The sequence below is a fragment of the Tauraco erythrolophus genome, chromosome 2, assembly GCF_009769465.1.
Source record: "Tauraco erythrolophus isolate bTauEry1 chromosome 2, bTauEry1.pri, whole genome shotgun sequence".
Lineage (NCBI taxonomy): Eukaryota > Metazoa > Chordata > Aves > Musophagiformes > Musophagidae > Tauraco > Tauraco erythrolophus.
In genome coordinates this window covers 127,006,682-127,022,445 of record NC_141466.1, presented here as the reverse complement: position 1 = coordinate 127,022,445, position 15,764 = coordinate 127,006,682, and the positions used below count along the sequence as shown (strand labels likewise).

The 15,764-nt window shown below is 42.4% G+C and overlaps 1 protein-coding gene across 1 annotated transcript; it reads left to right on the top strand.

The window, feature by feature from the left end:
- Nucleotides 1-3,011: 3,011 nt before the first annotated feature.
- Nucleotides 3,012-14,968, top strand: ANKEF1 (ankyrin repeat and EF-hand domain containing 1). The gene is made up of 9 exons (XM_086631118.1): nt 3,012-3,357; nt 3,822-4,021; nt 5,147-5,296; nt 5,967-6,090; nt 7,001-7,823; nt 10,660-10,886; nt 12,118-12,299; nt 13,707-13,841; nt 14,843-14,968. Exons 1-9 carry the CDS (start codon nt 3,012-3,014, stop codon nt 14,966-14,968), a joined length of 2,313 nt encoding a protein of 770 aa, XP_086487244.1.
- The last annotated feature ends 796 nt before the right edge of the window (nt 14,969-15,764 follow it).

Genomic DNA, 15,764 nt, shown 5'->3' with positions numbered 1-15,764 from the left:
CAGGGAACGCGAGTGCAGGGCTCCGTGTGGGGCAGGTGCGCCTGGGGGCGGAGGGGGCACAGCAGGAGCGGCACCACCGAGCTGCTGCGCTTCGCATTCCCAAAATAAATACTCCATCAGCACCCCAGCGCCTCGCGCCCCTCTCGGAGGAGGGCGGACGGGAAGTCACCTCAGTTTGTCTCTCCGCATCGTCAGGCGAGCGAGTCCGTACCGCTCAAGTCAAGGCCGGGCCAGCGCCAGCTCCGCAAGGTGTTCCCTTCCCGGCGGTTTCTTTCCCGTTAAAGCCAGCCTGCTCTGCCGGCCACCCATCCCGAGGGAAATCAGCCCGCACCAGCTGTATCCCCTCACCCGGCTTCCCCGGCGCTCCAGGCTCTGCGGGAGCAGTCACGCCGCGTTCCCTGCTCCTGGAAGTCCAGAGGCACACAAACCCCATCATTACAGGCGATTCGTTTTACTGGGATTCAGCTTTAGGAAGACTTTGCTGCATCGCTCCCATTAAAAATAGTCACAGCCCAGACCCGCTGCGATTGTTTGCATGAAGCTGTAAATCCAGCGTGGCACTGTTGCCATGTCAGTTCCCTTGTGCCAGCATGGAGGGCTCCAGCTTATCTCTGCGGCCGGCATGCAAATGGATTAAATTGAGAAAGCACTAAGCTACTTTCTCTCACTAAAGATAAAACATATGAAAATTTTGTTTACTGGTTTGTGAATATTGATAATTAAAGGGATGTTTTCAATTTGAAACGTTGAAAACTTTAGGAAAGGAGTCACAAGTGCTTCCAGCAGCAATCAGGCACCAGGCTTCGACAGGGAGTCAGTGGGTGAGAGCCCTGGTCACCAGACCTTCCCTTTCTGTCAGTGTACCTCGATCACAGCTTGGAAAGCTTTGTGACAAAACAAGAATCTGATTCAAATGATTTTCTTAATACTGGGTGTACCAGGAAAAGGATTAATCTGAATTGGAAGTGAGTTCATGCTCTCAACCAAAACAATGATACAAGGTGGCAGAGCGAAGGTAGCGATTCTGTTGATTTTTGTAGACAGATAAAACCGTTGCTAAGCAGATGTTACAAGTTTGGGATTTGTGATTACGTATCATGAAGTCCTCTCCAGAGCATGACTGTCTCAAAGCCACGTTAACAATCCCTGATTTTCCATTTAAAGATCTGTTGCAGGTTGATAAAAACTCTGTGAAGTACGTATGGTTGGTAGTACTCACTTAATGAAAATCTGCAGAACGCTGTGGTTATATTTTCAGTATAGAAGCCTGTTTCACTTGCTTGTAACTTTACCTGACTCTGGGTAGAGTTTTCTCTCCCACCTATCTTTGATTGTGTTACTGCAGAAACTTCTAACAGAATTTTATCCAGTCACTGTCAAGAAATGCTGCACAGAAATATTAACTGTCACACTTAAAATGTTACGGTTGTTTTCATGTAAATTGCTGGTTCTTAGCACTTTGAAGCAAAAGCTTTAAACTTGGTAGGATCTCACTGGTGGTCGAGTTGTGATAACAGGATACGTAACCATTGTGATGAAAATAATTTCACTTACATTTACGGAAATAATTTAGCACCTGGCTCAGGGCTGCAGATATCTTTAGGCAGCATGGCCAGATGCACAGGGATAGTGCTAAAAAGGTGGTTTAGTGGGGGAAAACAGAAGAGTTCTCATAAATCTGGCAACAGTAAACTCAGCCCCTGTCTCTGTTGTTCCAAAAGTAGGCTGGCCACAGAACTTCAAAAAAAATGAAAGACAGTAGTTAACAGAAATGACAACTGGCATGTTGTACCTATGGTATAAAAATTACCTCCCTCTGTCCATTCCCAACATGATTAGCCTTCATTCTTTTTTTTCTACTTTCCTGCAGTTTTCTGTCAGGCTTCCTGTCCAGAACGGGAGGTATTGCCTCAAAAAGTCTGTTGGAATTGTGCATCATTCCACATCTTTCTCTCAAAACTCGCCTTTTCTTGGACATCTACAAAGCACCCAGTAGTAGCCAGGCAGATTACTTAGTGTTCCCAATTACAGGCTCTATTGCTAACAAAAAAAGCCACCCCAAAACCCAAGTATTCCCTTGGGTTTTGCTCCTCCACATTTTTTTGTTGCATGTCCTGCAAGCGCACTGTCCTTTTTGGAGGACAGGCTGAGTCAAGGCTTACTGAAGCTGATAGGAGCTTCTCATCCACTTCAGCAAATTTCAGAAATGGTTCTTAGAAAGGGTCTGACCCTTTCTTGGCCCTCCACCCACAAGTGCTGAGACCAGCTAAAAGAGACTAAAAAAAAAAAAAAAAAAAAATCAGAATTGAGGCAAATGCAAAGTTGATTTCCTGCTCCACACTTTTCTGAAGAAGCATGTGTTGCATCACCTGGGGGAATTGTTTTCCAGGCTAGTACCCTACTGTCTGGATCTTTTTTTCCCCGCAGGTTTTGTTGCAGAGAAATGCAGTTTACTCTTTTATGTACATAGACCTGCAGGAAGTTCATTCATCGGCTACCAAAAAAAAGAAGGTGCTCAGATACTGATGAGGTGATGCCAGTATCTGTTTTATGTTTTAGCAAGTGCAGAGGGCACGGAGACTCATGATTTATTTTTTTTTTTCCCTGTGAAGTACTAAAATGACAGATGATCAGCCTCCCCTTAGGCTTCCATGTAGTTGTAGATTATAACAGTTCCTTGAATGGAGAACAGTTACCTTACGGTTTCTTAACTTAATTTTCACCTTGAATGAGACTGCTTCAGAACAGTTTGAAGACTAGAAAGAAGGATTTGGCAAGGGGCTACATGTGCTTATATAGTCTCTATATGTGCTGTATATACTAAATGAGATAAATTCGTTCAAAGCTTAGTGCTCTGCCAAGTTAAAGTGGGTATTTTCATGCTTTGAACATAGTTTGATTCCTGTTCTTACTGGTGTATAATTATAATCTCATCTCTGAGTTTACATGTTTTCTTCCTTCCCCATGCAGAAATTACTTCCTTGAAAGAAGCTGTTTTTTCTTATTCCAGGATGTTGCTGATAGATGACAGACTTAGAGACTTACAGATCTACAAACTTCTTCAGTCCGTTCACCAGAAAGACCAAAAGCAAATAGAAAAGCTGGTCCGGAATGGATTCCCAAATCTCATTAACTTCACAGAGCCTGTGGAAGGATGTAGTGCCCTTCATTTGGCCTGCATTAAAAACGATATCGACATGTGTAGCTTCTTGCTGGAACAGGGCGCTCATCCAGACGTCAAGGACAAAAGTGGACGTACTCCAGCAATGAAGGCAGCTGAGCTAGGCCACGAGTTGGTTTTGGATTTATTAGCAAAAACTAAAGCAGACATGACTGCTGTGGATAATGAAGGAAAAGGTAGGTGAAAGGGAACCTTATCAGACCAGAAATGCCCTAAAATGACCCCTTACTGTGTTACACACCTGCTGCGTACGTTGTGTCCGACCTGAAGAGAGGAACCAGGGCTGAGGGTAATCCTTACAGCCCAACAGAAGCTGTTGGCCATAAGAGCGGTGATGGAAATGAAAATACTTCTCCCTGAACAGTCCAGGCCTTCAAATCTTAGGTGCCTCTAGCACATAGCTGAAAGAGAACTTGGGATTGAGCATCACATTCCTCCCATGACCCGTCACATACTAAATTCTGGTTTAGTCCCCAAGTTCCAAGGCCCTAAAGTAGAAGTCTTTTTTGCACGTATTCCCTAAGAGAAGTTGATGGGTCCTTGCTGAAGGGGTTGTCCATTCAGCTATGAAGCTCACAGCCCGAGTGAGCTTTCTTACCACTCAGTATTACACCTGAATCCCTGCTGGTTTTCTTCGCAGGTGTTTTGTTTTACTGCATTTCACCTACAAGACGGCACTACCGCTGCGCGCAAATTGCCTTGGATCATGGTGCAGACGTTAACAACTGTACTACTGATGGGAAACCTGCATTTCTACAAGCCTGTGAGCAAGCTCATGATATGAAAGAAATGTGTCTGAACTTCCTGGAAAGAGGAGCAAATCCCAATGCAAGAAACCCGGTATGAATGTTTCTGTAACTAAGATCATATATACAGGAGCACAGAATAGTTACCAGATGACTGGAGTGTATGACCTTAAATCCTCACACTAAAATAATAACGCAGGAACAAGTGCTTAACTCTGTGGCCATGCCTGTTCCCCTCCTCTGTACCATTTTTGCAGGAGCAGGGATTTAAGTATTCTGCTTGAACTATGTATCCTGATTTAGATCTTTGTCGATCAGAGTGCAAATATTTTATAAAACCAAAATATAACTGGTTCGGCTCTTGAGAGCTGCAGTTCTCTGTACTTCAGTGGAGCAATGCTGATTTGTACTTGGCCTGGGAGTGCCCTAAGGTTTTCAGAGTCAAAATAATATTCATTAAATAGTGACTCCAGCACAAAAAGCTTGATGGGGAATCAAGGCAGGGACAAGAATTAAGAAACTCTTCTCTCTTTCATACATCTTAGTCATTTATTTGTTTCCTTCCTTAATTTAACAAAGACTGGAAGGACTGAAGCTCTGTGCTATTGACCAAGTCAAGGAGCTCAAGCTGTCCCTCAGAGCTACCCATGGCTTTTGTTTTGGCCCTAGTTTTGCAGTATCCTTCCTGGCTTGTAGCTGTAGTAAAACATTTTATGTGGCCAGTTTTAGAACATTCTTACCACATCCTCTCATGCACATATCCGCTCATGCACTCGGTGTACCTGCAATATGACGAGAAACCCTAATTTTTTTTTGTAATATGTTGGGCACATACCTGGTCACATAATGGGAATGGTTTGCTAAGCCCAGAGAAAGACAGATATCAGGGAAGAAAGTATGGTTCAGTGGAACAATATCCTCAGTTCACTGCCTGCCTCCTGCACTGTGTGTGATCTCTTTGCCTCTCTGTAGGGTGGCAAGTAAGATATTCTAAGCATCGCAGTGGGCCAACAGGTTAATAGTAATGCTCATATTTTAGCAGCAGTATGACTAGATTCTCGAATTTTACCTAGAAGTGTACTGGACTTGTCTCCTTTCTTCAATAATACTTACAAAGAGGCCTTCAGTTTTATGCCAGCTTGCAACAGTTAGATCGTGTTGTTCCAACCTGATCTGGCATACGAAACAAATTCCGAGTTGTTTTCTTGTTACGTTGCAGGCTACAGGTCGCACAGCCTTAATGGAAGCAGCAAGAGAAGGTGTTCTTGAGCTGGTGCGTGCTCTACTGGAGAGGGGAGTCGACGTGAACCTGTTCGACCTCGAGAGACACAGCGCCGCACACTTCGCAGCCAAAGGCGGGTTTTTTGAGGTATCGTTTGTGGTGTTAAGGGCTGCTGCAAAGCCAAACCTGCTTTTTTGTTCTGGTTTTTGAGCCCTGTGTCTCAGCTGATCAAAGTATAATAATCAGCAGTCGAGAGCAGCTTCTTTTTACGTATCAAAGGGAATCCAGCAGTGATAGAATCTCCCTCGTAATTGCAGAGCCTTTTTTTGCCAAAGTACCTATGAGTGTGTGTGCTAGTGTGGCTGCCTGGTGTGAACAACTCCTATAGAGAGCTTGTTTCTCTCAACACGTAGCACGTCACAGCTGTGTAACATGGATGAAACGTTACCATTATAAGAAGGGCAGATGCTTTCAGCTGCAGGTAGGCACTTCCTTCCCCATATCATCTTCAAAGGATAGAAAATTATGCAGTTTTGATTGTGTATGCAGCGTCAGAGTTACTTTAAGACAGTGGGCTGGCAGGAGTGAAGATTGTCCTTGATGTCTACAACTGAACAAGGTTTCTATTTCCTGAGTTAAGCAAGCACAGTACTATAGAAAACTTGAATGTTATGCACATGCTCAGCTGGGCATGGGAGAGAAGTTCACTGTATAAGCTGGGAATATATGGTACTGCATTTATTTGTAAATCATTCTCACGCTTCCCCATCTTAAGAAACAGACAAGATTTTTAGTGGTCCCGTCTTTGTTTTTCTAGATTTTGAGGATTATTTCAGCTTATAATGGAGACTTGGGCCTGATTGCTATGAACGGTAACACACCACTTCATTACGCTGCAGAGGGAGGATTTGCAAATTGCTGCAAGTTTATAGGACAAAGAGGTACAGGAAAAATAAGTTACTTTGCAACTATCACGTATGTTCTATTTATGTGCTAAAGGAAAGATTTCACTGGGGCATTTATGAAGGATTTGACTCTTTGGGGTATCATATGGCAAATGTAATTCTCATTAAGAAGCACCTAACAGGCTAGTATGACTTATTTTTACTCAAGTGGCCAAGATGAGATAAAGCATTTCCAAAGAAAGCAGCAGAAACATCATGGGTTTGTATAATTTAGAACTGGAGTGTATTAAGTGGTTCTGTTTTTAGTTGGTTTTAGAAGTATTGTATTGAATTTTCCAATAGAAAATTAATTTTTGGTTTGCTGATAATTTAAAAAAATTATCTCAGTGTAGCCATGGAGAAAACTTGGCACCCCCAGACATTGAAGCATACTCCCAAGCAGCTTTGATCATTTTCTAACTTAAGCTGTTGATCACAGCACTTCAACTTTTGATTCAAAAGGACCACGCGAAATCCTACGTTCTGTTCTCGTCACTCAAACGTTTAACTAGTGACCCACCACCAAATTGCAAGGTTGGAGTATAGAATATTGAGTGGTATTTTCATCTTAGTTTCTTTCTTCTTAGCCTTGCTCACTGCTTTAAGAGAAAACGTAAAGTTTCCACTGAGCTTCTGCCTTTCTGTACGTATTCATGAGTGGGCAGATAAGTAGAGCATGGGTTACCTGATGAATCGCCCTTTGGGAAACGAACACAGACACGTGGCCAGCCTTCCAGTCTGGGATCAATGATGTGGTTCCATCTACTATCGCTATTTATACTTAAGACAGCACAGAATTGTAGACCTGTGGCAATTAGTTGCATGTATATTGTAAGCCTCTTACATGACTTAATCAGTAATTGCTAATCCCACTGTGTTATCAGCAAAACCACGTCTGTGTTTTCAGGCTGTGATCCTACGTGGACAAACCTGTTAACCAAGACCCCAAGAGCCGTTGCCAAGGAAGGCGGTTTTAAAGCAGCAGCAGCAGCATTGCGTAAAATCGAAAACACCTTTAGGAAACAGTCCAAGCCCGGGGCCAAGGAGGACAACCCCCGCTGGGCACTGAGGCTGTACGACTGGTCCTTGGAGCACCAGGCTGCCCTCCGCAAGGCGTTTGAGGCCGTTGACCAAGGAGATGGGACAGTAGCTACAGAGGACTTTGTGTCAGTCATTCAGAAGCAATGTGCCTTTGTGAACGCTGAGCAAGTACAAACTGTGGCGGAAATGCATGAAGGATCTCACCTGGATGGAATCGACACTGAGGAATTTTTTAAAGGCTCTAAATACCTGCAGAAAAGCTGTCTTATAACGTCCTTTACACCCAAACGCAAGAAGAGGAAGAAAGGGAAGAAACGAAGAGGCCAAAGAGGCATCGCCGTCCCCGTGCCGATTTGTGTCATTCCGAAGAGCGCGTCTCCGCGTAGGGAAGGCGGCTTCCCCGCGTACATGATCGAGGCTGTTCAGAACACTGCCGAGAGCCACCGTTTTACCCGGGGCCACCCGTCTGCCCATCCCGTGCATGACGACCGTGCCTGGTATATAGAGGAGCCAAGGAAAACGTACATGAACATTAACTACCTCGTCAGAGCAGGAGACATTCTGTCCCTACAGAAAGCGTTTGAGGAAGGTGTGCCAGTAGACACCAAAGATAAATATTACAAAACACCTTTGATGGCTGCATGTGCAAGCGGGAACATAGTTGTTGTGCAGTATCTTCTGGAAAAGGGGTAAGATCATTTCTTTTTTTTTTAATTTTTTTTTTTTAAATTGCTATTTTGGAAGGGCTTTCAAAAGCATAAATTTCCATTAAACATTTGGATGCAACTATGTTTTTTTTTTTATTTACATAATGTTTAGTATTAAAGTTAGTTCCATAAGATCCTGAGTTACAGAAGGTTAGTTTATTATTTTTCACATTTGAGTAAGAGGGACATAAAACCACCCAAGAGGTCACTTCTCTAGGTCTGAAATTTTGGTGTCTGGGCTGTTGGCCTTTTGGTCAGCTGCAGAGTACCTACAAATCCAGTCTACTGGAACTACAGTTAGTTCATAGCCACGCCTCAAAAAGTGCATCCTCAAAACTGAACTCTTCCCCAAAATCACTTCTCCGATTTTGAGGAAGTCTGGCTCAAGTTACTTGCTCAAAATCATCAAGGCAATCCTGGACTTCCCTGTTCCACATGCCAGGGCCTTTGCATGCAAATGTTTTCAGGGGATAAGCCTTCTAATCACTTTCCTCTGTAGCTTCAGCAGGCTGAGGCAGCAGGATTTCCACCAGAAGCCCATGCTGATATTTAGCCTGTTCCTCATTTTAGAAGTGCTTCAGCAATTTTGTAGCCTACAGACAGGCTTGTGAAAAATCTCAATGACAGCTCAAATTGAAAGCGACTTGAGACAGATTCAGTCATACTTGTGTAACAGCGTAATCTCTTCTTTTTCGTTGTCAGACTGCTGTAGTCCCACAGTCATTCACACAAACGCTTCAATGAACATTTTTCAAAGATATTTACATTAGTTTTTATTCCCTACCTGTAGCTAGAATTCATTTTAATGTTCGTTTCTAAGGATAAGTGGCAGTAGTTGCTGATCCATTTCCTGTAAAGGCTTAAGAGCACTTTGTATCTTTACACACCCTGGTAATTACACTGACATTCCTGGAGCATATGGAAAGTTGTGTAGATGTGTATATTCAGGTCTTCCAAAGATAAGGATGCGAGAGTTAGCAAATTAGTCTCCAGTGCTTTCATCAGGCCTCACTGGACAGCACTAGAGTCACATCCCCACATATTTAAGTTACACCTAGAAATGTAATAACTTAGTTTAAAAAAACAGTACCAAATTTGAGATTTTTAAGTTGATAGAAATCAAAAAGTAGAGAGGAAAGTTATCAGCACAGTGTTTAGCTTTGCATCTTTCCACAGCATGGACTTTCAGCTGCTTTCAGTCGGGCATGGGAGTTTAAATACTTTTTACAGTATAACCTTTTCAGTGCGGCATCACAAAGCCATATCAAATAGAAAACCAAACATTTTTTCAGAGCTATAGAAAAATGCTGAAGTTTAAGCATAAATTGGTGTTACCCACTTTCTATCTTGTTCCAGAAAGACTCAGCAGTAAATTAAATTTGCGCTAATGGAAAATTCAATGTCTGATCAGGAGTAAATGCTGAAGAATTAAGTCAGTGCTGTGTTGTCCCTGTTCCCTTTGATGGGTTTGTTTCTGATAGAATGAAGTTAGCAAAAGGGATTCAGGGGCAGAAAAAGTATCAGTACAGGCATGGTGTTGGGTCGAGAGAGAAAGTGGAATAACTGGAACTGCTTATTTTAGTGAGAAATATAAAGGAAATGACAACTACATATGAATAAACCATAACAGCTAAGCAACTGAAAGATAACAAAGGTAAAACTGGTAGGTCTGGGGAATTGACTGCAATGAGACCTCACCAAAGGTAGAATTCTGAAAAATATTAAAGCTTTAAACAGAAAAGATAAACAGATTAATCTGCTCTTTTGATCTAGAGTTAATTAACCATGTGACCAAAAGAGCAAAAAAGGAAGCAGCTTTCTTCCAAATTTTTTTTCTTCCTTCTCCCTCCTTCCATGTCTTTTGGGAAGACACCAGCTCTTTGTCCTGAGAGTAAATGGGACAGTGACCCTAATTCAGTTCAGGACCTCTAGACTGTCCTAAATACAATGCAAAGTAATTCACTCCGCTTGAGCACTGGGAATCCCTTCATGAGGTTTTGACCCCCTCTGAATCCACACAGGGCACACGTGCAAGGTCACAGATCTGGGCATGGTCCTGGACTATGCTTTCTTCAAAGATATGGAGGAACCATGTTCCTTCCCTTTTAGCACCACTCAGGGGCTCTAGTGGCTCGTTGCCCAAGCCTTGCTTTCACATGCCCCCAGCCCAAGAGCTCCCAAGGCAGCCAGTTGCTAAAGGGCTGATAACGTGTTTCTCCTCAGCTTCATCAGAAGGCAGCATATTGCAAATTTCCCCCAAATAGCCCTTACATCCTCCAGAATGTGTCAGTTTTAACCTGGGAGCAGTCCAGCAACACAGCTGAAAAAGTTTTAAGTACTCAGATCTTCTGAGGCAGACCTTCTCCAACTCATTCAAAAAATCAGACCATGGTCAGTTTAGCCACATTTTAAAGCACCTGTTCTTGGCCCAGAAGCATACTTTTTTAAAATTCCTTAATCTGCTTTTTGCCATTCTCAGTGAACCTGGAGCACAAACACTGGCAGCATTTTACAGGACTAAGCTGTTTGAATGCCTGTTTCACCCGGTACCTGTGAAAACCTCCATGTAGAGGACACTGCGTTGGCTTAGAGGGGGATACAGTCACCACCCAGGCACCCTCTTACAACTGACATTCCATGACAAGCTATAAATCAGATACTAAAATGGTTTAGAGTAGCAGCAGCAACATGAAAACATTTCTTTACGTTGAACATGCCATTGCAGTGGGCAGTTAACGTTGATTGGACTTGGAGCTGTGGATGTTAGTGCATCCAGTAGCTATCGTCATCTGCCACAACTTCTCTTGTTCTTTTGTAGGGCTAATGTAAACGCCACAGACAACTTCCTGTGGACTCCTCTCCACCACGCATGCTATAACGGACACCTGGATATCGCTGAACTGATGGTGAAGGCTGGAGCAGCCGTGGATGCACCTGCAATAGGCAACGCAACCCCACTCATGAGAGCCATCGAGATCAGCAGATTGGATATAGTCTATTTTTTAATCAGTGCGGGTGCTGACATCCAAACTACAAACAGCAATGGTAAACATCGGTGTCGCCCAAAAAGGCCTGTGTCCTTGTGTGGATACATGTTTTGTTAAAAAACCTGAGTTCTTGGAACACTTGGAGAAGTGTCCTGAATTTACAATTGCTATCGGGATTAGGATAAAGGTGTCGGTTGGGTTCAATTTGTTCTCTGCAGGATGGAGTCTCTATTCTAAGTCAGCTTTCCTGGGTTTTATGCATCTAGAAAATAAAGTAACATGACTAATTACATGATTAAGGAGGCTATTGCTCCTCATAGGATATATACAGAGTTATAAGTGGCTTTAATGAAAAAAAATCTAGCTAGTTACTAATATTATTTCATGGAAAATTAGATTTTTAGTTGCGGCCAGTGTGTTCTCTGCCACCCATTTACATCACTTATTTTCATGCACATGCAGCACTGGTTAGAAAATAAATAATACTCGCTGAGGGGGAAAAAAAAAAGTGTTTTAACAGAAGAACAAATCTGAGCTGATATTGAAGTGTTACCTGTTTGCAGCAGATCCCTCATTCAGTATTATTTCCTCCATTTTCAGAGTAATTTAAACCGTTAACATTTATCATGTTTTAAGCTCTCGTTCCAACATAGGAAGCAACACTGCGACATAATGAGACTTTCCTTCCCAAAACACCCAGGAGATGAAACCCTGCTTGTAGAAGGAACGTGTATTCTCCGTTTCTGTTACCACATGAAGTTGGAATTCACACAGCAGCTTAGTCTCATGACTACTTTACAGCCACAGGGTCTGAACTCGTAAGACTCCGGAGAGTTTTCCCCTTATTGAGCACTGAAGGTGTTCAGCCCCATTTAAATCACAAGGCTTTCCCTTGACTCCTTGCTGCCCACAGAGCAAGTACTGGAAGAGTTAGATGCCTACAATAACTTGGTCTACATTCCTGACCTTGTACTTTGCTAGCCATCTCCTAGTGCTAAATGCTCTCAAAGATCAAAATTACAACCTGCAGGGCCAGTACATTAAGCTGCAAATGTCAGGACATTAAGAGCAAAACAAGCACTCCAAGAATTCCTGCAGTATTTTGTTTCAAAATGAGTGCCAGTCCTCACACCAATGGCAGGCACGCTGCTGGCACACTGGGTGGTTAATAAAATAGAGGCCTAATTAAATTCAGTTGACTGTAGTGTCGTTGTCTGGTTGCAATAACAAGTACCAAGGTTCATTTTCACAGCTTATACAGGTGTTGGTTTGGTTTTTTTTAAATACAGGAAAGAATGCTCTTGATATTGCGGAAGTATTTGCAGATTCTAGAATAATTGATCTGCTCCAAAATAAACTGGAAAATTTGCCAAAAGTACCAGAAAAAAAAGCAGCAGAGAAACAAAAAGCTGTGAAGCCAAAGTCACCTGCTACCCTGATGCCTGTAGAGGTCCAAGCTGTGAAAAGAGAGGTATGAGATGGTAACCAAGGATTGATTTGCTAAGTAGAGTGCTTCTTTCCTTCATCTATTTTCCTCCATGTCTCTCTAAAGCTGTAAATCAGGCAGTTTTGATAAAGTGAGTATTTTCAGAAGCCAGTACTTGTTTTTGCCAGTACTAGTACTTGTTCATTGGTTGAAATTTATAGTTGGTAATTATATGGACTTCATGTCTTCCCCAGTCCCTCTTAAGAATTGTGTCCTATATGACTGACAGGACACAGGAAAATATTTCCTCTTCTCCTGAAGTTTATGATCATCCAGCTCTGTTGTGGTAAATACTGAACAACTGGTAACCATGATTTCTTAAAGGGAGCACAGGATAAATTAGTAGAAAGGTCTTATTCTGCTAATCAAGCTCATTGAGGTGGCATTGGGCTTGCTGACTTCTCATTTCCCAGCTCGATTCCCATCCTTCCCCTTCTACTGTTGACTTGAGTCCTGTTTCTCAGATCCCACGCTGATGTTTGGCTGTTCTATTCTGACTGCCTTTCCTGCACCCTCCTGGAGCCTTGAGTACCTCACCATTGCCCTAGTTTCCAAGCTGGCATCAGCCTCCATGACCACATCCTGGTTGTCTTATTGTGGTTGAGATCTTCCTGATTAGTGCTGCTTGTTAGTCAGACTTGGGATGCTACTTAGAGAGAACACGCAATTGTATCTGCATTGCTGGAAGTGTCCTTCAGCAGTCCTACACTGGATGCTGTAGTAAATACATCCCAGTAGCCAAATGTTGGTTTCCCCCTTTCAAAAATATTTTGAATGTCAGGGATAGTATAAGACTTCCATAGACAGGAGGATGACAAGCTTCGGTGCTTATTTATTCATCATCCAGCACAGGATGGGATCACCAGTGGTACTAGGTGATTCTTGGGAGTCTTAAAATAGAGGGAGGTAGATTCAGATTGGATATTAGGAAAAAATTTTTTACCATGAGGGTTGTAGAACACTGGAACAGGTTTCCCAGAGAGGTGGTGGATGCTCCATCCCTGGAGACGTTCAAGGCCAGGTTGGACGAGGCCCTGAGCAACCTGATCTAGTTGGAGATATCCCTGTTCCTTGCAGGGGGGTTGGACTAGATGACCCTTGAAGGTCCCTTCCAGCCCTAACCATTCTATGATTCTATGATTAAAGAGCAGCTAATGTTTTAGTGTCCAAGGAGGAGAGTCATACCCTACTTTTTGAAGTGTTTCCCTCACAAATTTTGGTTATAAGATAATTATCATCTTTAAGAAAAATGGATTCTGAACAGATTAGGAAAAAATACACGCACAACAAACAGATAGCAAAAGAAGCATCAGAAGATGCAGGATGTGTGCCTTGCTTCTGAACACAATATGTTTGTGTAACTGATAAGTTCTTCTCTTTCATCCTTCACAGATATCTCCGCCAGTTGCAGAAAAATCCGTCTCTGAAAAGACAATGCATTCCCTTAAGGACAGTGTTATTTATCTGAACTCGCTGATAACCAGGGGTGCTGCTAACAGAGATGACATCACATTCAAACCCAGGAAAGTACGTACGGTAGCAAAGCATGAGCACGGTTTCACCTGAATTTAAAGGTAGACCTTGCTGTAGATCAAAACCCAGAACAATCTGATGAAATGACTACAGTTCAGCTAGCTTACAGATGGTGTGACACAGGCTAGAGATTGCCACAGAGCAGCAGTAAACTCTAAGTTTGATATATACTTGTATATTTATATAAAAAGAAATTATGATGAAAATCAAGCTCTTACCAAGTTTTAAAATAGGATTAAAGTGGATCCGCAGTAAAATACAAATGCAACTACGTCATGGTTCTAATTTTTATGTTCTTGCACTTAAAGGGTAAGAGCCCTCGTGCACAGGACTGGCACCAAACTCGAACTGGCCTTCTCAATTGGTTATCACATGATTACTTGTGTCAGTGACTGTTACTGAACTAAATGGACCACAGTACACTAAATATTTACTTCCCAGAGTTGGAATACTGGAAATATAATTTTCGTATCAGGGATTTGTTAATACTCATTCACAAATAGCCAAGAAACAGAAAAAGATCAGAGAGAAGCAATTTTTAATATTATTCTTTTCCTCCTTAAAAAGAAAAAGGATACCATTGCTGATCTAGAGGTTTTGTCTGGAGTTTGTTTACCATTTCCCTAACCCAAATTTGTGCTAGTTTCTGCAATGGTCTCAGGGGAATAAGGCTACATGGCCAGTGTCTCTACAGCTAATTACCATTTTTCGTTCTGAGGACCCTGGACCTGAGTCAGTCATTCTAAACAATTAGCTTTGGATCTTCTTTCCTACATTATCCCTAAGCTGAGCCCATGGCATGATATATATTAAAAGTGACAACAAGAGAATGCTCTGCTACATATACACAAATTGTTGTGAAATCTTCTGCTGGAAGGCCACACCAGTTTTCTTCTGTCTCAGGATGGAAAGGAGTGCTAGAACACTAGTATCTTCTTAATGCTTCAGTTGCAGAAATCATGTCTAAATTTACTACAAATACCTTTATTTTCCAGATTTGGGCCCCTGAAGCCGCAACAGAAGAGCTAGTAAAAAAGCAAGAACTGCTTCATGAACGCTTTGCTCTCCGTGGCCACTCAGAAAGCGTCACAACCCCCTTTGATAGAAAAGTTATGCAATAAGCACACCAGCTGGAAGAAGCTACTTCAGCACATATTTCGGGTGGGGGGGATTCTAAAAGGCTACTCCTCTGTAAGGAAGGAATCATGCAGTGCTCAGTAAATGTATCTCAGTTATGATTAAAAAAAAAAAAAAGAGTAGCAAGTTTTTCCTCTGTAGATTATGTTGCTTACACACAATCTTTCGCCAAGGGCTTAGTCTGGAAAAAGGTTTATCCTCATGTGATTCTAAGTCTCAGAGCCGGCTCAGTGTAGTTTGTGGAACGGCCAACGTTGTGACATATACACATATCCTTTTTCTTTATAAAGGTATGAATTTATGAGGCTATTTTTCACCCCAACATAAAATGTCTTCCAGGAAGATAAGTGTTATCCTTTCTACTAAGGGAGTATTAAATATAAAGATAGCGTTCAGAAATCATTGAAGACATCAGTGTTCTTGGTTGTCTGCAGAAGCAACAAAGTACAGAATTTACAACCAGGACTACTACTGCCTGGCTTACTGCTGTCACGTTCCCTCTCATACGCTTGGAAGAGCGCACAAACCTTTCTCCTCACTCACTGAGGGTGTATTCCCCACCTGCAGCGTTGCAAAACCTTTATCAAGACCTTTAGATATTTTCAGCAAACTTGAAAAATGTTCTGAGATTTTGTGAATGCTACATCCGGAGCTAATCCAAATCAGTGCTTTCCCCTACAACAGCGAAGTCCACAAATATTGTCCTTGCCACTAAGACGAGTTCTGTCAGTGGGAAGGAACTGGTGTGTTAGAAGCGAACTGACCAGGCTGTGGTAATTT

What these genes read in the sequence shown, in the direction of transcription:
- ANKEF1 (XM_086631118.1), top strand. Translation starts at nt 3,012, where the DNA reads ATGTTGCTGATAGATGACAGACTTAGAGACTTACAGATCTACAAACTT. An exon ending in TGTGGATAATGAAGGAAAAG is followed by an intron (nt 3,358 to 3,821) that starts GTAGGTGAAAGG and finishes TTTTCTTCGCAG; the next exon opens with GTGTTTTGTTTTACTGCATT. An exon ending in TCCAAGCTGTGAAAAGAGAG is followed by an intron (nt 12,300 to 13,706) that starts GTATGAGATGGT and finishes CATCCTTCACAG; the next exon opens with ATATCTCCGCCAGTTGCAGA.